The sequence below is a fragment of the Symphalangus syndactylus genome, chromosome 21 (assembly GCF_028878055.3).
Source record: "Symphalangus syndactylus isolate Jambi chromosome 21, NHGRI_mSymSyn1-v2.1_pri, whole genome shotgun sequence".
Lineage (NCBI taxonomy): Eukaryota > Metazoa > Chordata > Mammalia > Primates > Hylobatidae > Symphalangus > Symphalangus syndactylus.
This window is the reverse complement of record NC_072443.2, coordinates 46,395,015-46,419,660: the sequence shown is the minus strand read 5'-3', so window position 1 is coordinate 46,419,660 and position 24,646 is coordinate 46,395,015. Positions and strand designations below refer to the sequence as shown.

The 24,646-nt window shown below is 41.2% G+C and overlaps 2 protein-coding genes and 1 long non-coding RNA gene across 13 annotated transcripts in view; 2 read left to right on the top strand and 1 right to left on the bottom strand.

Moving 5' to 3' along the window:
* PARP9 (poly(ADP-ribose) polymerase family member 9) overlaps nt 1–8,571 on the top strand; it is a 36,233-nt gene extending 27,662 nt beyond the window's left edge. For 4 of the 8 annotated variants that reach the window (XM_055259289.2, XM_063630658.1, XM_055259290.2 and 1 more), the window contains exons 10-11: nt 104–278; nt 7,752–8,571. In XM_055259289.2, the coding sequence (XP_055115264.1) occupies nt 104–278; nt 7,752–8,131 (555 nt within the window). In that variant the 3' untranslated portion in view covers nt 8,132–8,571. Of the gene's footprint in view, nt 1–103; nt 279–3,662; nt 3,743–6,321; nt 6,899–7,751 lie in introns of those variants that run through there. The other 4 variants (XM_063630661.1, XM_063630664.1, XM_063630663.1 and 1 more) reach the window with 2 other exon arrangements.
* The window catches only part of KPNA1 (karyopherin subunit alpha 1), a 310,494-nt gene that overhangs the window by 196,109 nt on the left and 89,739 nt on the right, over nt 1–24,646 (top strand). Inside the window, exon 1 of one of the 4 annotated variants that reach the window (XM_055259295.2) lies at nt 20,028–20,142. The exons of 1 other annotated variant lie outside the window; for it this stretch is intronic. The gene's annotated coding sequence lies outside the window, so the exon portion shown is untranslated. Of the gene's footprint in view, nt 1–20,027; nt 20,261–20,545; nt 20,565–24,646 lie in introns of those variants that run through there. 2 more of the 4 variants (XM_055259294.2, XM_055259296.2) reach the window with 2 other exon arrangements.
* On the bottom strand, nt 640–12,380 carry LOC134735475 (uncharacterized). Its single transcript, XR_010118635.1, has 3 exons — nt 10,184–12,380; nt 8,704–8,797; nt 640–1,109 (listed from the first exon to the last, which is right to left on the bottom strand). It is a non-coding gene; the product is annotated as an uncharacterized lncRNA (long non-coding RNA).

Genomic DNA, 24,646 nt, shown 5'->3' with positions numbered 1-24,646 from the left:
AATATTATGCACATAAGCTCCTTTATTTTTGAAGCAGTATAACAGGCAATTTAAAGAGCGGTTCTCTAGCCTCTTTTTCAGTCTTTCTTTTCTATGGTTCTAGGTGGAGAAAATAGACAATGAGGTCCTTATGGCTGCCTTTCAAAGAAAGAAGAAAATGATGGAAGAAAAACTGCACAGGCAACCTGTGAGCCATAGGCTGTTTCAGCAAGTCCCATACCAGTTCTGCGATGTGGTATGCAGAGTTGGCTTTCAAAGAATGTACTCGGTACCTTGCGGTAGGTGTCAATGCCTCATCATTGGGGCAACTCTGTGGGATTTGGTGAGCTGACATCAGTAGATTATTCCACTAATAGCATTTGTTGTTGTGGGGAAGGGATTATTTGTGACTGTGATTTAGAGGTCACAAATGATGACCCAGGTCACAAAGTATTTTGGAAAGAGTGGTATTTTTTACTTTTCCTTCGTATCTTTTGTTGCTGATGCATTTTACATTGATGAAAAGTGTGAGCAGTAAGAACTATGGTTCACTGTTTTTCTCCTTTATGTGTTTCTGTGTCCTATCTGCAGAGAACACGTTGAGGCTTTTTTTTTTTTTTTGCCTTATCTCAACAAAATCATTACCAACAGCACTGAACCATCCTCATCCCTTAATTAAAAGGGCATTTTCCTAAATTTAAGAAAGTTGGTCTTTTCTCTCTCATCCCTTTATTTCCTATAGCCTGCTAGTGAATGAATTAGGTATCATTTGGCAGGTGAAGTGCATAACATCTTAAGATCCTCTTCAGCCATAGGAGTTCTTTGTGTAACTCCCATGTCGCTTTTCAGATGTACAAAAACATTGCATATATAATTGCTATATTGCCCCCTCTAGTCCTCAGTCACTAATGAAGATTTCTGGCTTTAGGTCTCTCCAAAAGAGGAAAAGAAATTTAGTAAAAATTATGGAGAGTTACTTAGCGGGGTGGCTTGATTTTGCTTGGTCCATTGAATATGTGGCTCTTGATCTTTATCTTTCAAAATATGTAGCATGATCCTTGCTGAGGAGTCAATTCCAATAGACTTGGTTTCTAGAATGCAAAGGCTCTAGAAATCATCTTTTCTTTGTTCTGGAGAGAACATAGGCAAAACTCGGGGTAAATATTGAACATAGACAATTACTGGAATAAAAATAGAGAAATGAATCCCCACCAAGAAGCCTTTTGGGGCAACCAGGAAAGTGATGATCAGTATAGTCCCTTCATTAGCAAAGTCTTAAAAAATCTACAATTTCCATTTGCTCCTAAAGCTGGCTTCTCTGCAATCCCCATCCACTACTTCTACTTAAATTACTTTCATTGAGATCATCGCTGTGCTCTTATTTTCCAAATCTAGTGAGTATTCTCTTTTCAGTCCTGTGGCAGACTTTGCTACTTGCCTACCCAACATCTATACACATCTTTCTTACTAAAACATCTAAGACACCCACTATCCTCCCAAGGAATATGGTCCCAAGGTCCTTAGCCAGACTCATCATCAGCTCAAGTTCAGGCAGTTCTCTCTTTATTTATTTATTTATTTATTTATTTTTCTGAGACGGAGTCTTGCTCTGTCACTCAGGCTGGAGTGCAGTGGCACAATCTCGGCTCACTGCAACCTCCGCCTCCGAGATTCAAACAGTTCTCCTGCCTCAGCCTCCCAGGAAGCTGGGATTACAGGCATGCACCACCACGTGCAGTTAATTTTTGTATTTTTTTTAGTAGAGACGAGGTTTCATCATGTTGGCCAGGCTGATCTCCAGCTCCTTGTGATCCGCCCACCTCAGCCTCCCAAAGTGTTGGGCTTACAGGTATGAGCCACCGTGCCCAGCAGGCAGTTCTCTCTTAAAGCTTAAAGGCAAGATACTGCCCCCAACATATCATTATATAGTGATACGAAAAGGAGCAGGAAAACTGCAATGAAAACTCTCATGTTGAAAGGGGAGAAGCAAAACACACAACAGCCACTGGCTCACACCACTTATCTACATGCTGCTGGACAGGTATAGGGAGGACTCCCTATTCCATGTCGTAAAACCTTTATTTTGCACTCTGGGAAAATCTTCCTTATATATTGTGGCCCTTGGCTATTTCCAGGTTCATTGCCTATCAGGGAGCCATGGATTGTCTCACAGGCTAGAATGTGCTCAGGCTGTTGCAACCAGGCTTGTGGTTTCTTCAGCAATATAGTTCCTTTAAAAAATTCAGTGGGCACGAGGCCTAATTTCTTGTGGTTAAGTTTATGTCTTTATAACCTAACCACAGATCTTGTCTCCATATAGTCTTTCAACTCAAGATTTTGGTCTCTTACCTGCTGTCTGTGTGCTCTGCCTTTCTCCCTATCCCTTAGCTTAACAGCCACTGCCTTGAGGCAATTCAGACATGACCCATAATGTGACCTGCACCAATTGACTCATCTCTGTAGGCTAGTGAGAACCCTTAACAGAAGGTGCCAGACAAGCCCAGGAGATACCAATCTTGCTACCACTGAAGCTGTTGTTATTTGGAGTACAAAAGCTCTTAGCTTTTTCAGCCCTGCAATGTTCCAAATTATAAGACTCTCAGTCAATTTAGATGGCCACCCACAGGCAAAGGAGAGAGAACTTCTGTTAACAAACCTTTATTTTCTTTTTTCTATTTATGTTTGCATTCCAGCCAGTTCTGAATAAATCTCTTGCTTGTAAGACTTGGTTGAGTGCGGCAAGAAGGCATCTACACATGCAGTTTCTTATTGGGTTGATTCATTTGTTCCACAGGTATTTATTAAGCACATTCTATGAATCAGGCCCTGTGCTAGGGGTACTAGAAATAGAGTGTAAATAAAAAACCATAGAGTTCTTGCCCTTACAATTTATAATCTCACGAGTTCACCTGTTGCCCATTCTTTATCTTCTCTCTTTTTTCCTCTACAATGTCCCGCTTGGTGATGGCACCTGTTCCCATGGCCTCAACTCCTACCTCAATGATGATGATTTAGGAATTTCCAACTCTTAATTCCCTACCTCTCTCCTGACCTGCAGGTTCATATATCTGACTCTCTTCTTGACATCTTTACCCAGATATCCCATAGGTACCTCAGCTTGATCCCTTTTCTTGGCCATGATTTTCCCTAAGAAATATGCCCTTTGTTTGCTGATTCTCCCTAACCTGGTTAATATCATCACCGTCTACCTACCAGGTTTCCTAAGCCTGAAACATTATCATCCTCCATTCCTCCTTTTCCCTCACCCTTATATCCAGGCATTCACCCAGTCCTAGTGATTCAGTCTCATGAAGGTCTCAGCCCAGTTTCACCTCTCTATTCCTACTGCCTTAGTTAATCTTCCTTCAGACCTAGACTATTACTAGGTCCTCTCCTTGCCACAAAACACACCCCTACCTAATCTATCCTTTACCACCAGAATTATCACGCCAAAAATTACATTCTTGCTTAATATCTGTATTCCCAGTTGCCTACAGGATAAAAGCCCAAACTCCTTGGCAGAGAATATAAGGCCCTAGCTCCCACATTATTTCAGCAGTCATCACCCACTATGTTCCTCAAGACTGAAGCCATTAACTTTTTAGAGTTCCCTAAACATGCTGTTTACTTTCATGCCTCTATCCCGTTGTCTGTGGAATGACTTCCCTCCTTGCCCTTTTCAGTGCTACAAACCCCTATTCTTCAAGACATAGTACAAATGGCATCTCCTGGTTGGCATCTTTCCTGCAGGCCTGCAGGCCTAGTAAGTATCTTCCTCCTCTGTGCTCCTGCATACCTCCATTCCTTTGTTATGACATCTATAACTTTAATAAGTACTAAAATCTATAGTCCTACGAAACTCAGGCATAGAACTCATTTCCTTTATGGCTCTATAATGGAACTTTACCCAACTCTCATGTTCCCCACGTCGACAGATGTGGAAAATTTGAATCTTGACAGTTCAAGGTGAACTCAGTCATTTTCAGAGTTTTCATAGTCCCTTCAAGATTGAAACTCAGTTCCTGCAATGTTTGCCCCTTTTCTCCTCTTTTCTCTATGCTGGGAGAAGCATTGTGGGGAGGGTTATCTGGCTTATGGCTTCCATTGTCCTCTGCTTGATAAACCACCTGAGCTTTGGTCATTAGCAGTCCCTGTGCCTTTCACACTCAGGTAGTGTCTGCACAGGCCACTCTATGTCTTTTCCATGCTGAATAAATTCCTTTCCAGGCCATGTCTGTGTTCCTCCTGCCACACAGGAAATTTTTGAGCATGTTCATCCTGCAAGTTGAATGCAGGGTCTTGGGTAGTGGTCTTCACCTGCTCTAGAGACTTCTCCAGCCATTGCCACTCTCCACTCAGGTGATGAAGCTGGATGAGGGACTGCACCCACCAGAGTCAGGCCAGGGTCCTGTCTGCTCTGTGAGTCCTTCCAGTTGTTCTTATTCTGAGATTTCCATTGTTCTGCCCCCTCTTGACTCCCAGGGCTCTCAAGGGAGCGGGGTTAGTAAAGGGAGCCCTTTCCCAAGCTCCCCCAAGAGCTCTAGTCACATCACTTCTGATACTTCTCTTCCCACCAGCTGGAAGAAAGAACTTTCATTTGTCTTGAAATGAGAAAAATGTTCTTAGAATATTTTGTATTACTCTCTGCTCTGTCATTTATGGTTAAAACAAACAAACAAACAAACAAACAAACAAACAAAAAAACCATGCTCTGAATCCTTCTGGTTTTCAGCTTGTGGTTCAAAAAGCCCTTTTCCTCTCTGAAAAGCTAACTCTGAAAGCCAGAATTTCAAGACCATACTCTCTTCTGTGAATTAAAAATAAGCATATATGTATATATATAAGTATATATATATATATATACACACACACACTCATAAACACAAATGTATAGATACATACAATTATATACATACAGTTATATGGGGTTTCACCATGTTGGCCAGGCTGGTCTTGAACTCCTGACCTCGTGATCCACCCGCCTCGGCCTCCCGAAGTGCTGGGATTACAGATGTGAGCCACTGCACCCAGCAAGCAGTTCTCAAAAAACTATACATATATTTATATATAGACTTTGTTCTCATCTTTATCCTTTTCACCCTTAATAAGAAGTAGCAAGGACTCAATAGGTAGAAGAACAAAGAGCAAGAAGAAACTCCCGGGAAAGAAAATCTTTGATTTTTATCTCAAAATATTACCTTGCCACATAAATTGTACTATATTTTATCTGTTTACATGAAGAGACTTCCCTTTGTGAAATGTTGAGAATAGGGATCATATCTTACTCACTTTTAAATTTCCAGAGCTGCACTGTTCAATATTGTAGCCGCTAGCTACATGTGGCTATTGAGCACTTGAAATGTGGCTGGTCTAAATTGAAAGATGCTATAAGTATAAAATACACACCGGATTTCAAAGACCTACTACAAAAGAATGTAAAATATCTAATACTTTTTAAAATATAGATTACATGTTAAAATAACATCTCGAATGGCTTAAATAAAAATGTTAATTTCACCTTTTTTTAAAAAACGTTTTAAAATGTAGCTACTAGAGTAGCTGGGAATCCAGGTGAGTGCCACAATACATAACTAATTTTTTTATTTTTGGTAGAGATTGGGTCTCACTGTATTGCCCAGGCTAGTCTCAAACTCCTGACCTCCACCAATCCTCCTGCCTTGGCCTCCCAAAGTGCTGGGATTACAGACATGAGCCACTAAGCCTGGAAGTTTTAAATGACATGTGTGACTTGTAGTACGTTTCTATTGTTCAGTGCTGCTCTTGAGCCTAAAAGTGTTTGGTTATGTCTCAAATAAAGAGAGGGAGGAAATGAAAGGAAAAAAGGAAAGGAAGGAAGGATAATATGGCATCAAAGAAGGTATAATTTTTTTCCCCTCTAAGTGAGGTCAGAAAGGGCATTGAACAGGGATTACTTTGAGATACAGAATTTGGCCCTCAGCCTCCTGAGTGTTTTTAATACTCCAAAGAAGATAATACGGATCACAGGCAATGTGTCAGAATGGAGAGTACTCATTTCTAGTGGTGGGAATAGGGCATATCTTCCTTAGTATCACAGTCCTCAGAGTGCCTGATGGGTGGAAAGTTGCCTGGTGAGCTTCGACCTAGATAACATGCACGTGGAGATTCTTCTTGAGGTATTGTGCCAACCCATGGAGAGTACACAATACCCTCCTAGTGACTAGAATGCCTCTGTCCTTCCAAATCCAGGAGTGCTTTTCCTAAACAATGAAGTATGCACACTGACATTTTATATACTCCACATTCCCCTTGACATATTTTTCTTTTTCTTTCCTTTTTTTTTTTTTTTTTTTTTTGAGACAGGGTCTTGCTTTGTCACCTAGGTTGGAGTGCGGTGGCACAATCACAGCTCACTGCAACCTCAACCTCCTGAGTTCAATCAGTCGTCCCACCTCAGCCTCCTGAGTAGCTACGATTACAGGTGTGCAGCACTATGCCTGGTTAATTTTTGTATTTTTTGTAGGGATGGGGTTTTGCCATGTTGCCAATACTGGGCTTAAGCGATCCACCCACTTTGGCCTCCCAAAGTGCTGGGATTACAGGTGTGTACCACCGAGCCCAGATGACATATTTTTCTTGTAATGCTGTTCATGAGGTTAGGAGGCACTCTGTCTTCTCTTATTAGATGCTATTTTCAAACCATCTTCTTGAGAGTTCTGGAAATATACCTATTTGTAGCATGTAGAAGTCAGACAATGTTCTTTTTTTTTTTTTTTGAGACGGAGTCTTGCTGTGTCGCTCAGACTGGAGTGCAGTGGCGCAACCTCGGCTCACTGCAAGCTCCGCCTCCCGGGTTCACGCCATTCTCCTGCCTCAGCCTCCAGAATAGCTGGGACTACAGGTGCCCGCCACGGCGCCCGGCTAATTTTTCTGTATTTTTTTTTTTTAGTAGAGACGGGGTTTCACCGTGTTAGCCAGGATGGTCTCCATCTCCTGACCTCGTGATCCGCCCGCCTCGGCCTCCCAAAGTGCTGGGATTACAGGCGTGCGCCCCGTGCCCGGCCGAAGTCAGACAATGTTCTAAGGGAAACAGAACCTTCCTTTTGTTATGCTCTGTCAGCTACTTAGTTGATAATACTGACTTGAATTATTTTTGAATTATTTAAGTTATTTGAATCTCAGATCTTTGTCTTTTACGTGGAGTTACTACCCAAATCACAGATAATTTAATCTAATCAATGTGCAATACTTTGAAAACCATAAACTTCTCTATGAACACTAATGGTTTTTTTTTTGTTTTTTTTTTTAAGAGTTTCACTCTTATTGCCCAGGTTGGAGTGCAGTGGTGCGATCTTGGCTCACTGCAACCTCCGACTCCTGGGTTCAAGTGATTCTCCTGCCTCAGCCTCTTGAATAGCTGGGATTGCAGGTGCCTGCCACCACGCCTGGCTAAATTTTTGTATTTTTAGTAGAGACGGGGTATCATCATGTTGGCCAGGCTTCTGACCTCAGGTGATCCACCCACCTCAGCCTCCCAAAGTGCAGGGAATACAGGTGTGAGCCACCATACCCAGCCCTAATGGTATATTTGAATGTAAGTTATTATGTTGATGGTGTCAGTGATAATTTGTTTCAAGGAACAATTTTGAGTGTCTTTGCTATAGACACAGGAACTCAGAATCAGGAGGAAGTGATTATTTGGAAGACTAAAGAAAGAATAGGTATTAGTACCCAAATTGGCAATATCATTTACCAAATTATAATAATCTTTTTATTTTTTTTTCCTTTATCAGATCTAAAATACGGAGCTGGCATATACTTCACCAAGAACCTCAAAAACCTGGCAGAGAAGGCCAAGAAAATCTCTTCTGCAGATAAGCTGATCTATGTGTTTGAGGCTGAAGTACTCACAGGCTCCTTCTGCAAGGGACATCCGTTAAATATTGTTCCCCCACCACTGAGTCCTGGAGCTATAGATGGTCATGACAGTGTGGTTGACAATGTCTCCAGCCCTGAAACCTTTGTTATTTTTAGTGGCATGCAGGCTATACCTCAGTATTTGTGGACATGCACCCAGGAATATGTACAGTCACAAGATTACTCATCAGGACCAATGAGACCCTTTGCACAGCATCCTTGGAGGGGGTTCACAAGTGGCAGCCCCGTTGATTAATCTCTACATCATTTTAACAGCTAGTATGGCCTTACCTTGGGTGAACTAACCAAATAATGACCATCGATGGCTCAAAGAGTGGCTTGAATATATCCCATGGGTTATCTGTATGGACTGACTGGGTTATTGAAAGGACTAGCCCCATACTAGCATCTTAGTGCCTTTATCTGTCTTTATGTCTTGGGGTTGGGGTACGTAGATACCAAATGAAACACTTTCAGGACCTTCCTTCCTCTTGCAGTTGTTCTTTAATCTCCTTTACTAGAGGAGATAAATATTTTGCATATAATGAAGAAATTTTTCTAGTATATAACCCAGGTCTTTTATTTTCTAAAATGATGATAGTATAAAAATATTAGGATAACAGAATGATTTTAGATTTTCCAGAGAATATTATAAAGTGCTTTAGATATGAAAATAAATCATCTTTGTCTGATTAACTAGCTCTGAAAAATTATGTGCAAAATGAAACAATTTGAAGTGAAAGGACATAAAAAAGCTGATATTCTGTTTGGATTCAGCTATATCAAGCAATGCCACTCAAACACCATGAGGACATATTATCAACTCACCAAATATGTATTGACCACCAGATGTATTTCAGTCACTTTGTGGGTCCCAGGATATGATGCCGGACAAGACAAATGTCTTCATAAACCTTTTAGCCTGAATAATCAAAAAGGCATGGACAACTTAACAAGTGTGATTAGATATAACAAAAATAGAACTACAGACTCTATGGAAAAATTGAAGAGGGAGAGGGATAGATTAATCAGGGGCTCGGAGCAAGGCCTCCTAAAGCAAGTGAAATTCAAGCTGAGAACATAAGGGATGTAGCAAATCAGGAGCAGTCAGAAGAGTTGTTTAGGTAGAAAGAATAGCCCTTATAAAGGCTGAATGTGCTGTAACTATGCCCAAAGTTGACTACAGAGTTCTACTTGCAATGTAGAGGCCAGCTAGTTTCACCATGCATCTCCTGCCTACTTTAAAATCCATATTTCTCTGTACTTCCAAACTTTCCTGACCTCACATCCTCAACTTCTTGCACAGAACACTTCCTCCTCTTCCTTGCCTTACATTACTAGCATTCTCCCTCTTGAAAGAAGTGTGCTTGTTGTCTCATATGGCACTGCCCTTGGATCTGAGTAAGAGGGGATCTGCCTTGTACCACTGGATTGAGAGGCCCCCTGCCTTAGGCTCCTTTTTTTTTTTTTTTTTTTGAGACGGAGTCTCGCTCTGTCACCCAGGCTGGAGTGCAGTGGCACAATCTCAGCTCACTGCAAGCTCCACCTCCCGGGTTCATGCCATTCTCCTGCCTCAGCCTTTCTGAGTAGCTGGGACTACAGGTGCCCGCCACCACGCCCAGCTAATTTTTTTTGTATTTTTAGTAGAGACGGGGTTTCACCGTGGTCTCGATCTTCTGACCTCGTGATCCGCCTGCCTTGGCCTCCCAAAGTGCTGGGATTACAAGCATGAGCCACCGCGCCCAGCCTAGGTTGCTTACTTAAGAGGGTCTCATTCTAGCCTTCCTCCAGTTGTGCCCATGCTCACAAGATGAGGAGTCCACAGGGCCAAGAGATGGGATGCATCTGGACCCCTCACTCTTCATTCCTAAATCACCCACTAGGAATGCAGAGCCCCAAAATTTCCTGCCCTAACAGCTCTGAGTCTACTTCCAGGGCTTGATCGGGTCTCTTTCTTGCATCCCTCCTCCTGAGGGTGGACTGTGCCAAAGTCTGCATCAACAATAGCCAATAGATGACCATTTGTAGGTATGAGGCTTAGACATGGGTGCTGAAGCGTCCACACACGCTTGAGGCCTGTGGTGCAGAGCTAAGCTGAGAGTGAGAGGGCAGATTTGAAAGATCTAGCTGGCAAGGCGTAGTGGCTCACTCCTATAATCCCAACACTTTGGGAGGCCAAAGTGTGAGGATCAGTTGAGGCCAGGAGTTTGAGATCAGCCTGGGCAACATAGTGAGACCTCCATCTACACACACACACACACACATACATACACAGACAGACACACACACACATACGCACACAAATTACCTGAAGGATTGCTTGAGTCCAAGCATTTGAGGCTGCAGTGAGTCATGATAGAGCAACTGCACTCCAGCCTGGGTGACAGAGCAAGACCCTGTTAAGAAAGAAAGAGAGAAAGAAAGAGTGAAGAAAGATCTAGTTTGTGCTTAATAGGAATTTTAAAAGAGAATGGAGGAGAGTCAGTGTTCACAAGGATAAATAAGAAATACATACCAAGAAACAGCCAGATCTTAAAAGCAGCTAGAAAGAACAGCCAAATCATCTACAAAGGAAAGACAATTAGACTGACAGCCCATTTCTTTGGCAGAATAATGTCCTCCCCACACCCTGCCAAGATGTTTACACCTTAATCCCCTAAATTTATGAATATGTTACCTTACATGGCAAAAGGGACTCTGCAGAAGTAATTAAGGTTACCCTTCAGATGGGAAGATTAGCCAGGATTATCCAGGTGGGCCCAATCTAATCACTAAAGTATTTAAAAGTAGAGAATGCTTACTAGCTGGGTCAAAGAGATGGCAACATCAGAAGAATTTGCTCCTGAGATGTAGGAGGCTATATGCAAGGATCAGAGAGGAGCTTCTAAGAGTAAAGGGTAGCTCTCAGTTGACAACCAGTGAGGAAACATACCTCAGTCCTTTAAGTGCATGGAACTGAATTCTTCCAACATCTGCATGAGCAAGGAAACAAACACGAGAGCCCTCAGAAAGGAATAAAGCCAGCTGACCAACAACTTGATTTTAGCCCAGTGAGATCCATTCCTGACTTTTGACCTACAGAACTTTGAAACAATAAATTTGTGCTCTTTTAATCCAGTAAAGTAATGGTAATTTGTGACAGCCATAAAAAAATGAATACACTTTTCAATAGCAACAATGAAAGTCTGAAGACGTTAGTATATTTCCAAAGGGCTGAGAGAAGTTAACTGTTAGCCTAGAATTCTACAATTAGCTGAACTTTCATTTTGCCATAATTTTTGAATAAAGACACTATCAGATTGTGTTGGTCCATTCTCACACTGCTATAAAGAACTACTACCTGGGACTGGGTAATTTATAAAGAAAAGAGGTTTAATTGACCCAGTTCCACAGGCTGTACAGGGGGCATGGCCAGGGAGGCCTCAGGAAACTTATAATCATGGCAGAAGGGTGAAGGGGAAGCAAGCACATATTCACATAGCAGCAGGAGAGAGAGAGGGAGAGAGTGAAGGGGGTAGTGCCACACACCTTCCCTCCCCCAGCATTGGGGATTACAATTCAACATGAGATTTGGGTGCAGATACAGAGCCATACTATATCACAGATCATCAAAAACTGAGTTTACGAACAATGGGCTCTCACTTATAGGACTTAAAATTTAAAAGATATATTAATACTTCAGGATGAGGGGAGAAATCAAAGAAAACTCTGAGCTGCAAGAAGGCATTTTGAGCCAAGAAATGGTAAATATGGACACATCATGATGACCGTTGTCTTTATAAACCAACATATAGAAATGTCTAATTTTGGCAATAAGACTGAAATAAAATACTGGAAAATGAACTATGTAATATGGTAGAGTGGTGACTACAGTTAAAATGTTTAATAGTCCTCATGTTGGACCAGGTGCTATGGTAGGCATCTGTAGTCCCAGCTACTCTGGAGGCTGGGGCAAGAGGATCCCCTGAGGTCAGGAGTTCAAGACTGTAGTGGGCTATAATTGCACCTGTGAATAGCCACTGCACTCCAGCCTGGACAACATGGCAAGACTTCCATCTCTAAAGAAATAAATAAGCCCTTGCAAGAGGAGATTGGAGATATTAAGTTTATTAAGCACATTGAAATTTAACAGCAGCCACTAAAAGAAGAGAAATAAAGCATGTAACTTCCAAAGAGTAGGCAAAAAAATTGCATTTAAAAAGTCAGGGCTGGGTGTGATAGTGTGTGGCTGTAGTCCCAGCTACCCAGCAGGCTAAGGTGAGAGGATTGCATGAACCCAGAAGTTTGAGGCTGCAGTGATCCACGATTGTACTACTTCACTCCAGCCTGGGTGACAGAGAGAGACCCCAACTCAGGAAGAAAAAAGAAAGAAAATGTCAGGGAAAGTAAGGAAGGAGGAAAAATGAAGCAAAAAGAAAGAAAGAAAGATTAAACAACACAGAATGGTAGAAATAATTCCAAATGTATATGTGATCACAATATGTGTAATTTGGATTAAACTTGCTAGTTAAATCACAGATTGAGAAATTGTATTTTTAAAAACTACATATTGTTTGTAGGAGACATAACAAAAATCATTAAACTACAGAAAGATCGAAAATAAAAAAACGGAAAAAATGTAATTAGCAAACACTAACCAAAAGAAAGCTGGTATAGCTATATTAAAATTGGACAAAATAGGCTGGGTGCAGTGGCTCACACCTGTAATCCCAGCACTTTGGGAAGCCAAGGAGGGCAGATCATTTGAGCCCAGGAGTTCAAGACGAGCGTGGGCAATATAGTGAGTCTTGCTCTCTACAAAAAATACAAAAATTAGCCAGGCATGCTGACACGTGCCTGTAGTACCACCTACTTGGGAGGCTGAGGCAGGAGGAACACTTGAGCCCAGGAGGTGGAGCCTGCAGTGAGGCGAAATCACACCACTGCACTTCAGCCTGGGTGACAAATTGAGACCCTGTCTCCAAAAGATAAAATAAAATAAAATAAAATCTGACAAAATAGACGTCAAGTTGAAAAGGATAATTAGGGATAAAAATAGCTACCTGATAATAACAAAAGGTTTAATTCATCAGGAATAGAAATAAAGCTAAGCCCATATGTATTTAATAGCATAGACTCAAACTATTTAAAGCAAAACCTGACAGAATTATAGGCAAAGGGGACAAATCCACTATCATAATGATTTAACAGCTCTCTCAGTAAGTTGTAGATGACCCAGTAAAAAAAATAATTAGTGAGAATATAGAATTGAGTTACACAATTTTTATTTGATTTATAGGTATAGAATTCCCCACCCAACAATGACAGAATACATAGTCCTCTTAAATAGACACTGAACAGTTATGTATATTGACCATATTCCAAATTTAACAATTTTCTTTTTATTTATTTACTTTTTGCCAAAGACCCTAGATAAGAAATAACTAAATTCAACAGTTTTAAAGATATTCTCAGTTGGTCTATGTTCTTGGGCCATCATCCATTATGCAATTAACATATAATTCAATTTTTAAAATAGCTTAAAATAGATCTGTTTGGAAATTAGATATAATCTTCAAAATAATATCCCATGGGTCATGAAAACATAACAAAATAGAAAATATTTAGAACTGAATGATAATGAAAATATTACTACCACAGCTTGTGACATAAAGCTAAAATAGTGCTTAAATTCTTTCTAAGCTTAAGGGTTATATTAAGAAAAATAAAAGAATAAATCAATGAGCTAGGCAGACATCTAGATTAAGATAAGAAAAAATCAGAGCAAACTTGAAGAAAGAAAATATAAACAGAAAATAATGAAATAAAAACAATATCCAATGCAGAGAACAATAAAAGGAATAGCTGTTTTTTGGTAAAGATTAAAGAAACAGACGAACCTTTGGTAAGACTGATCAAGAAAATATAAGAAAAGGTACAAATAGAAATTGTTAATAATAGAAGAATGTAACCAGGACACACTAGAGATCTAAAAGTAGTAACTAGAAACAGTTTTGTGCTAAGTCAAAATTTGGACAAAATGTAGACTTTCTTAGAAAAATATAATTTACCAAAATTGATTGAAGAACTAGAAATCCTGAATTTTCTAATATCTATTAAATAAATTGAATTGGTATTTAAAAATTTACCTACCAAGCAAACAGGTAAATACAACAGGCTAAGATGATTTTGACTTTATTAGTGAATTCTACAACATATTCAAAGAACAGATTATTCCAATATTAAATAAAATCTTCTAGAGAACAGAAACAGAGGGAACACTCCCCGACAAATTTTTTAGGGCAAGTATAACCTTGATGCCAAAAAATAGAAAACAGTATAAGATAAAAAAATTATAGATGAATTAAATTATGTAAGTAGATGTACAAATTCTAAAGAAAATATTAACAATTATAATTTGGCTCTGTGTAAATAAGTAAATCATAGTCAACTTGGGTTTACCTCTGAAATGCAAGGATAATTTTACTTTCAAAAATCAATTAGTGTAACTCACCATATAAATACATTAAAGGTTGTGCTCATCTCAATATTTAGAGAAAAATCACCTGATAGACAATTCATTAAAGGATAGCTACCAAAAACAAGTATTTCATGATTAAACATTAGAATGATTCCCTGTGAAATAATGAATGAGACAATAAATGCTTCCTTTTACTACTCATCAACAATCAGAGGTCCTGTCCAACATGATAAGAAAGAAAAGACGGCCGGGCACGGTGGCTCACACCTGTAATCCCAGCACTTTGGGAGGCCGAGGCCGGCGGATCACGAGGTCAGGAGATGGAGACCATCCTGGCTAACACGGTGAAACCTCTTCTCTACTAAAAATACAAAAAATTAGCCTGATGTTGTGGCGGGCGGCGGTAGTCTGAGGCAGGAGAATGGTGTGAACCCGGGAGGCGGAGCTTGCAGTGAGCCGGGATCGCGCCACTGCACTTAAGCCTGGACCGTCTCAAAAGAAAAAAAAAAAACAAGAAAGAAAAGAAAAAGAAAGAGAAAGTGAGGAAGGAAGGAAGGAGGGAGGGAGGGAAGGAAGGAAGGAAGGAAGGAAAGGAAGGAAGGAAGGAAGGAAGGAAGGAAGGAAGGAAGGAAGGAAGGAAGGGAGGGGCAACTAAAAATGGAGAAATAAAAATGTCATTGATCATAGACACCTTATGTAGTCACTGTTATTTTTTTCCTGCCCACTGATGTTTGTAACCATGATGTACAGTTCACAATAATTATAATCCATTGTTGCATCACTCTATGAAACTATGTAAAGTTACATTTCCTGATTCAGAAACTGTCCGAAACTGCTGGGTGTAGTGGCTAAGGCCTGTAATCCCAGGACTTTGGGAGTCCAAGGCGAACGAGTGGATCACTTGAGGCCAGGAATTTGAGACTAGTCCGGCCAACATAGCAAAACCCCATCCCTATTAAAAATACAAAAAAATTAGCCAGGTGTGGTGGTGCACACCTTAGTTCCAGCTACTCTGGCAGCTGAGTCAGGAGAATCACTTGAATCTGGGAGATGGAGGCTGCAGTAAGCTGAGATCACACCACTGCACTCCAGCCTGGGTGACAGAGCAAGACTCCATATCAAAAAAAAAAAAAAAAGTGTTCCCTCTAGCTCTTAGGTAATTTGACTTGAAAACTGAAGTTTCAAATTGTCACCTTGATGTCTATTAAGATTTTCACAAAATCACAGAAACATAAAACAAAGGGTATCATGTCTTGGCCAAATACAAACTAGACTTGGCTCATTTATCTGCTTTTGATGTAAATGATAATTTTGACGAATTCTATTCAGTCTCTTAACTTCTCACCAAATAAAATGAAAGGATCTCATCTGCTAAACAATGCTAAAAGATAGTTGTGATTTGCTTACCTCAGGTATGGAGGCTTTGATAATGAAAGTTTTTGGTCATTTCAATTTCCTCAAAATGTACAGAAGCACTTAATAAAATTTTTGACTTTATAGAAATGGAAGGAGATAGCTTCCTTAAACATGTGTCTATAAGGTGGATATCACTGAAGCTGGCCACAGAAAAGATGTTAAAATGTTGGCTTGCCATAAAATATCTGAGTGTAGAACAAAACAGCATGGTCTGCTTCAATTTATAAATACACTGAAGATGAGAATGGAGAGAAGGTTTATAATAAAACAGAAATAAACCTGCTGGTTCTCCGAAACTGTCTGATAATCCTCGAAGAGGCCATAAGGAGCCTACAAGGATAAACTCACTGACTTGAAGTTGTTCAATGTTATGTGTAGGTTGCGATAAAAACTCCAACAAAGAAAAATAAGCCAACTTTCTGGAAATAAGATTGTTTCAGAACTTTTAAAAAAAGTATCCAGAAAAAGGCAAATTAAACAGAACTTTCTGGATTTCTTTACTACAGCTGTAAACTTACTTGAAATCTAACTTCAATTTTATAAGCTCAATTTTTTTGTTGTTGTTTTGCTGAAGAGTTAGAAGTGCATAAACCATTTTCTCTGGGGATATGGGGTTTAACTGAGGATGACATCCAATGTGCTTTAGAGTGTTTAAAAATGATAGTCATTTCACATATGGAACGCCTACATGGTTAGTTTATAGATGCAAAGGACATGATTGATAGACAAACAGCAGGTTTACCTGAATATACAAAGTGGATGGACCTTTCGGAGAGCTGGAAATGAATTCCTACAAGTTTAAAAATGTGCTGTGCTAGTAAATAAAATCCTAAGTATTTTGTGCTCCAACAATTTTGTTTACAGAATATTTAGCTTTATGTCATTACTTTGACAACAGAAGCAGTGTAATGTAGGCAGAGGAGCAAAGCTGCAAGTCAAAATTAGTTTTATGTTTGACTGTATTCAGTTTTACTATCACACAAAAGAAAAGAAAAATGTCCTAAAGATCCCAGGTAGTTCAGAAAAGTATTAATGGAAAAGGAAACAGAAAGAATAAAAATATCTCAAGCTATCATGGGACAGAAAGAAATATGTCATTATTTTTTATTTAATATAGGTAATATCTATTTCATTAGTTCTATTGTATACATTCTTTAAAAAATTGTTACAATTATTTATCTCAAGAATATAGGATGATATAGCCTACAAAATTCAAATATGCAATAGAGCTAAATTGCTATACCAGAGGAAAGAAAGAGACCTTATGAAATTGTTGTATTTTTCTCATACATATTATTTGCTTAATTAGTCCCTCTATTTATTACTACTAGTTGCTTTTTTTTTTTTTTTTTTTTTGAGACAACATCTTGCTCTGCCACCCACACTGAAGTGCAGTGGTGTGCTCAAACTCCCGGTCTCAAGTGATCCTCCCACCTCAGCCTCCTGAATAGCTGGGACTACAGATGCGACTCACCATGCCTGACTAATTTTTTTGTGTGTTGAGATGGGGTCTTGCTATGTTGCCCAGGCTGGTCTGGAACTCCTGGGTTCAAGTGATCCTCCTGCCTCAGCCTCCCATAGTGCTGGGATTACAGGCATGAGCCACTGTTCCCAGCCTGCTATTTTATTTAATTGCATTTATGCAACAGAAAAGAAATACAACAGAATACATAATTCTAAGTAAATATCTATTTTTCATGTTTTTATGTTCAAGTAATTTATATGTTAGATTGGCAAAAATTTTAAAAGCCAGACATTTCTAACTGTTAGCAAGTAAAGAGTATCTTATATACCATTTATAGAGTACAAATTGGTACAATCACTTTATGAAATAATCCAGCAATGTCTAGTGTATTAGTTTTCTATTGTATAATAAATTAGCATAAACATAGTATCTTAAGACACATTTATTATCTCACAGTTTCTGTAGACCAGGAGTCTAGGCACAGTTTATCTGTTTTCTTTGCTCGGGGTCTCACAAAACTGCTATCAAGGTATAAGTCAGGCTGTCTTCTAATCTGGAGGGGACCTCTCAGGTTGTTGGCAGAATTCATTTCCTTGTTGTTGTATGACTGAGGGCCCTGGCTTCTTACTGGTTGTCAGCTGGAGGCTGTACTCAAGTTCTAGAAGCCATCTGCAGTTCCCTGCCATTTAGTTTTCTCCATAGGCAGTTCACAACATGACAGCTTGCTTCTTCAAGGCCAGTGAAATCTCTAGCTCCAGTCTGGAAAGACAGTCTTATATAATGAAACGGAATCATGGGAGTGACATTCTATCAACTTTGCCATATTCTGTTGGCTAGAAGTAAGTCAAAGGTCCCACCTACACTCAAGGGGTGGAGATTATATAGGCAACACCAGGGACCAGAGATTATGGGGGCCATCTTACATTTCTGCCTAATACATATAGTAAGGTTAAAGATGCAATGTCCTAGGATCTAGCAGTTTCCCTATACACAGTAGAGATGTACAAGAATGTTCACAGCAGCATTGTTTGTGATAGTAAAAAATACTGTTCTATACTTTCAAATTTCTCAAAATATAAAATGATATTGTCAGAGAGGCATTAGCTTATAAAACACCATGTATGGTATGATAACATTTTTGTAAAAGTAACATACATAGGAATTCAACTTCCAGCAATGGCCTACTGTTACTTTCAATCAACCTTTCCACTACAGAGAACAACTGAACAAAATATAAAAACGTTAATGTACTGAAGAGCTACCCAGGAAGTGAGAATTTGTGAGTGCAAGATCTGGAAGAAAAAGGAAGCCACCAGAGGTGAGCCTGATATTTGCCATCATTTTTCCAAAGCTAAGGTGATTGCTGACTCTGAAAGCAGTGGCTGAAAAAGGGAACAGAGCTTATGGCTGTCTCATGGGGCTTAGAAGGCCCACCAAAGAGAAGAGGCCCTAGTAAATACCCCAGACTTTTGGATGGGACCATCAAGGACTAGCTAGGAATAAGGGTGAACCGGAAATAAATCAGCTTTCCCAAAGACTGAAGACCGGCTCTGAATAATCAGTCTTAGTTACTTATTGGAATAAGGTGATCTGTCTTCAGTCTAGCTGTGGTCAGGCAAACTTGCCCTTAAGTCTCTCCTGTTGAACACAACTTCCCTTTCCCCAGCCCCCTTGCTCAAACTCAACTCCGATCTTAGTAAACACAACATCAGCGGGAGAATGCTGATGCAGCAGAGAGAAGTCCAGGACAAATGAACATTGCATAACCTAGGATTCAGGTAGAGTGGTCCTCTCTCCTCTCCTCTTCCCTGGGACATTTATAAATGTATTACTCTACCTCACCTCTTTCACCTTGCTTCTTGGCATGTATTTTAAATCTATCTACTATTCCGTGCCCCCTGCTAGGCTGGCTTCAGTTTTTCTTCTTTTGAAGCCACTACTCCATTTGCTCCCCCAAAGAATTCCATCAAATTTAACATTAACAATCATTTGCTCCAAGTTTTCGTTTGAGAGCACTTGAGAGTAAAACGAGTATATGTTTCATGTAGTTTCATTATTATTATTATTATTGTTATTATTATTATTATTATTATTTTTGAGGCAGGGTCTCACTCCAGTTGCCCAAGCTGGAGTGTAGTGGCGCGATCTCGGCTCACTGCAGTCGCATCGTCAACCCCGGGCTCAGGTGATTCTCCCACCTCAGCCTCCCGAGTAGCTGGGACTTCAGGCGCCCGTCACCACCCCCGGCTAATTTTTGTATTTTTAGTAGAGACGGGGTTTCGCCCTGTTGCCCAGGCTAGTCTCAAACTCCTGGCCTCAAGTGATCCACCCGCCTCGGCCTCCCAAGGTGCTGGGATTACAGGTGTGAGCCACCGCGCCCGGCCCTTAAATTATTTTTGATACTACTCATACATTATCAAGCAAAGGGGATGGGAGATAATTAAAAAAGGAATGTCCAGAATCTTCCTGCATTCATGCTGTGTGTGAGCCCTTTAGACACGAGGCGCTGACCTACTAATTTTGTAATACTCCCTCAGCCTTCAATCATTCCATCATTCATTCCATCAACGCGTATTAGGTACCTACTATATTAGAAGCTAGACAGAGGTGAGCATCGATCCGCCCTGGAAGAACTTAGCAAAGACAGGTTTGTCCATATAACTTTCTCCAACCTTTGCCATGGTCTGCAAACCTCCTTCTTAGCGAGACCGCCTCCCTGACCCCAGACTCTTCACAGGCTGGGCGCTAACCGTTAGGAATGTCCGGCGAGAGAGCGTTACAAGACTACGTCTCCCGGCAGCCTCTGCGGCAAGCGCCGGAGGGGCGCGCGTAGGCGCCGGGGCCGGCCCCCGCACGCAGGCGCACTGCGAACGCCGGCTGAGCTGAGTCTAGCTTCTCGGTGCGAGGCGGCGGAGAGCGAGGCCTGGTGAGCACCGCCGAGGCGCGGGCCAGCTCTTCGAGGTTGTGCGCGGGAGCGGCACGGCGGGCGGGCGAGCGAGGGGCTCACTTCAGCGGTGGCACCGGGATCGGTTGCCTTCAGCCTGGTGAGTGCTGGGGCCTTGCGGCCCCGGCCCCTCCCCCTCCCGCGGGCAGATCCGGGCAGTCCCGGAGGGACTCAGGAGAGGCCCTGGGGCGAGGGCTGGCGCCGGCAAGGCCTACAGCCGGGGTTCCTGGGCCCGGACGCTCGCACCGCGTCCGTGCGTCACGGTCCCGGCTGTCCTAACGGCCGCGCGGCCGGCGGAGGAGAGGGTGGGGGTGGGGATCCCTGGTGTGATCGCCATCGGGAACGCCGGTCGAGGCGAGGCGGGGCGGGGCGGGGCGGGGCGGCGCGGCGTGGCGCGGCGGCGGGTCTGTAAGCGGCGCCGGGGACTGCGGGGCACCCAGGCAGCGGGCGGAGAGGAGGCGAGCGCGGAGCCTGCGCCGCGGCCGGGCGGCGGGCGGGAGGCGGGGGTGGGCCGCGCAGAGCGCGGTGACAGAGGCACGAAGGAGCAGGGGTGGCGTGTAAAAATTCTAACCCTGGCAAGAAGGGACCGTCTTGGGAATTCACAAGTTACAGACTGGGTCGGAGCCGGCGGCCCGGAGGGAGGTGGGGGAAGCGGGGGGGGTGTAGACGGCCGGCTGCAGTTTACCGATGTCATAACAACATGGGCCTGGAGCGGCTGATCGGGGGTGTGGTAATTATAGGAATGACAGAACTTGGTCGGCACACCGCGTGTGCGATGCGAGGGAAACTGCGAGGTATCGGATTAAGCTCAAAACGGGAGGAGAAAACTGAAGGATGACTGGAGTCAAGGAAGTCGTCATGAAGTAATGTTTTAGGATTGGGTCGTGTTCCACTTTTAAATGAAAGCGTTCAAAATATTTGATTTTTAAGGTTTCAACTCAGAACAAACGATTGCCGAGTTTTTGTTTGCATTTTAAAGAGATGCGGTCTCGCTCTGTTGCCCAGGCTGTACTCCAACTCCTGAGCTCAAACTGTCCTCCTGCCTCAGCCTCCCAAGTAGCTGGGACTAGTCTTGGGCAACCACACCCAGCTCTGCAGAGTATTTTTTTTTTTTTCTGAAACGTACGTCAAGTAATATTAACTTGAATTTCACCCTTTTCTCTTAAATAAACGGTTGCTTAAAAATCTCTGTTAGTAGATGAAGTGATTTCCCCCCTCCTGTTTTTTTTTTTTTCTTCTTCTTAAGAGATGGAGTCTTGTTTTGTTTCCCGGGCTGAACAGGAACTCCTGGCCTCAAGGCATCCTCTCCACTAGCTGGAACTACAGGCGGATGCCACCAGCAAGGCTCATTCTCGACATTATTTTTTTAACTAGCTTTTGCATTTGTAATATTTTGAAAGCAGTCCACAAGTTATTTTTCTCTCCTTTTTAAAGATAAAAGAGATGAAAATTTAATTTTTCAAAGGAAAGTGAGAAACAGTTATGTTGTATTTTTACTGAAATAATATATTCTTGGAAGACACTGTTTTATGGATAGATGAGACATAAGAGAAAGTAATTAACATTTATTGAGTTCTTTTTTCAGGTATTGTATTAAATGCTTTACATATATTAAAAACATTTGAATCTGCAGTATCTGTTAATTTTTCTATTTTACAGATGAAAGCATTGACAATCAAATGTTAAGTAACTTACCTAAGGTCTTCCAGTTCTTGTTGAGAACAACCTTAGACCTAAAGTTACTGCCATTTAAATTATTTCTCTCCTTTCATACTTTTTCGTTGTTTTCTTTATTTAATCCGTTCAATCAGCGAATACTTGTAGAGTTATCTTCTAGACTTGGGGGGATATAGTCGCGATCAAAACTCACTGTCCCTGTTCTCATGGAATTTATAGTGTAGCAGGGAAAGGTAATACTACAAATATGGACTGCATAACATTTTATCAGTTATTATAGTTGAGTAGCAACTGTAAAGCACTCTACTAAATAGTAAAGGCAGTTCAAATGGAAGCAGACAACATAAGCCTTGAGGAGTTTACAGTCCTGTAGGGCAACAAAACATACATTTATGAAAACATAGAATAAACTAAATTAGAAAGGTATCACCTGAAATCACTATACTTGCATTATGGTATTTTTTATTTTTTTAATTTATTTTTTTGGATACTTGCTCTGTTGCCCAGGCTGGAGTGCAGTGACGCGATCTCCGCTTACTGCAACCTCCGCCTCCCTGGTTCAAGCAGTTCTCCTGCCTGAGACTGCTTGAGTAGCTGGGACTACAGGGGCATGCGGCCACACTCAGCTAATTTTTTGTATATTAGTAGAGACGGGGTTTCACCGTCTTTCCCAGGCTGGTCTCGAACTCCTGAGCTCACGCAATCCGCCCTCCTCGGCCTCCCGAAGTTCTAGGATTACAGGCATGAGCCACCGCGCCCAGCCGCATTATGTTACTTTATAAGGTGGTTCTCGTAGAAGTTTCTTCACAGAACTATGATTTAATATACATCTTAGAGTTGATACTTAACAAAAGGGGCCATTAAAACCATATTTTCTTCATTAATATCTAATGAAGAAATTTCTAATTTACTTATTGGTTCCAATAAAATACAGACCTTAGAGACAAATTCTTCCTAAGACCCCAGTATTAAGCTTTTTTTTTTTTTTTTTGAGACGGAGTCTTTCTCTGTCCCCCAGGATGGAGTGCGGTGGCGCGATCTCGGCTCACCGCAACCTCCACCTCCTGGGTTCACGCCATTCTCCTGCCTCAGCCTCCCGAGTAGCTGGGACCACAGGCGCCCGCCAACACGCCCGGCTAATTTTTTTGTATTTTTTAGTAGAGACGGGGTTTCACCGTGTTAGCCAGGATGGTCTCGATCTCCTGCCCTCGTGATCCACCCGCCTCGGCCTCCCAAAGTGCTGGGATTACAGGCTTGAGCCACCGCGCCCGGCCGCTTTTTTTTTTTAAACTAATGACTGGTTTTATTAGATTATTTTTGTTTTGTTAAGCCATCCTGTTTCTCTATACTTTGACTGTCAGGCTCAGAGCTGTGTTCAATTTTTGTAATTTTCTTTAGTCTCAACTATGTTAAGAATTATTTTATACGTAACCTGGAATTGCTGTCAGTTGTTTCCTGCGTTATTTTCTCTATTCTCTGTTGCTCTCGATGGTCCTTTTACCTTTTCCCTTTTCCCTTTACATTTGAGAATAGGATTATATCTTATTCTTTCCATCTTCAGTGTTTTAGCACAGTGTTTGTTGAATTAATGATAAAATAGAGTTTTAATGATTTATGATGTCCGTGCTTTTAAGTCTGCCAGATTGTTTTTAGATGTATGAATACTGTGTATAAAATCAATTAAGACCTTTGATTGGTCTTGCAAGTAAAGATGACTGACCTAGTGATAAAGATAACTCCTTGTTTTGTTTTAAGGTATCTTTGTAATTTGCATGGTGTTATGAATTTAGCCATAATAGGGAAAAAAACATTGGAAATGGTAAACAGTTAAACTAGCTGATTTGGGCTGATTTCTCTCTTTTGCTGCAGTAAGCAGGAGATGGCCTGAGGCCAATTGAGGGCCAGATAGGGCCTGCATTAGAAAATTTTGAGGTTGTACATTGGAAGAGTACGGACGAAGACTGTGGGAATGTACGTTTCTTTCTTTCTTTCTTTTTTTAAAGATGTTACAAACCTACAAAACAACATGAAAAAATGGTTCTGTCCAAGTGCTGTAGACTAGTTGGGACAGTTGTTGAAAGCAGGCAGTAATCCAGAATGTGGATAATGGAGATAATCTCCTTCATATAACAAGAATAATGCTGCCCTTCATATACAAAGATAAGTCTGCTTACTCATCATGATTGTTTTTCCAGCGTGAGGAGGGATCTGTGCTGAGTTATCCATGAGTGCCTATGTACTCTGTGAGCAACCAAGGCAGCTTGGGGTCAGAATAGGCAGCTTGGGGTTGGCTAGGGAACAGAAAGACCGGGCGAAAGTACTAACATCTATTGATGGGTCAGATTCTGCGTCAGGTGCTTTCACTTACTTGTTCTTGCAAAACCATTTTGAGGAGGTGATTACATGTGCAAGGTGATTGGGTAACTTGCCTTACTTCACAAAGTAGTGGAGTTGGGATTCAAATAGGGCTGTTTGTACTGTGTTCACATTGATCGTTAAAGATTGGTTTTAGCAGTTCAGTCTCTCTGGCAGAACAAACTAGATGTAGTTTTAACACCATGAAATCATACTGAAGATCTAATATAACCGTTGTGAGATTGTTCAAGTTCCTTGTTTTATCAACATTAAAAAAATAAAATTTTAAAATTAAAATACCTGAAAAGCAGCTGTTCCCTGTCCCAGCCTCTGCACTTGAAAAGCTACCATTTTCTTTCTTCTGGCTGTTTCTCTTGTATTTGCTTTCATATTTATAAATACAGTGACTTGTTTTTGTTGCTATTTCATGATATAGCAATTATAGATATTACTG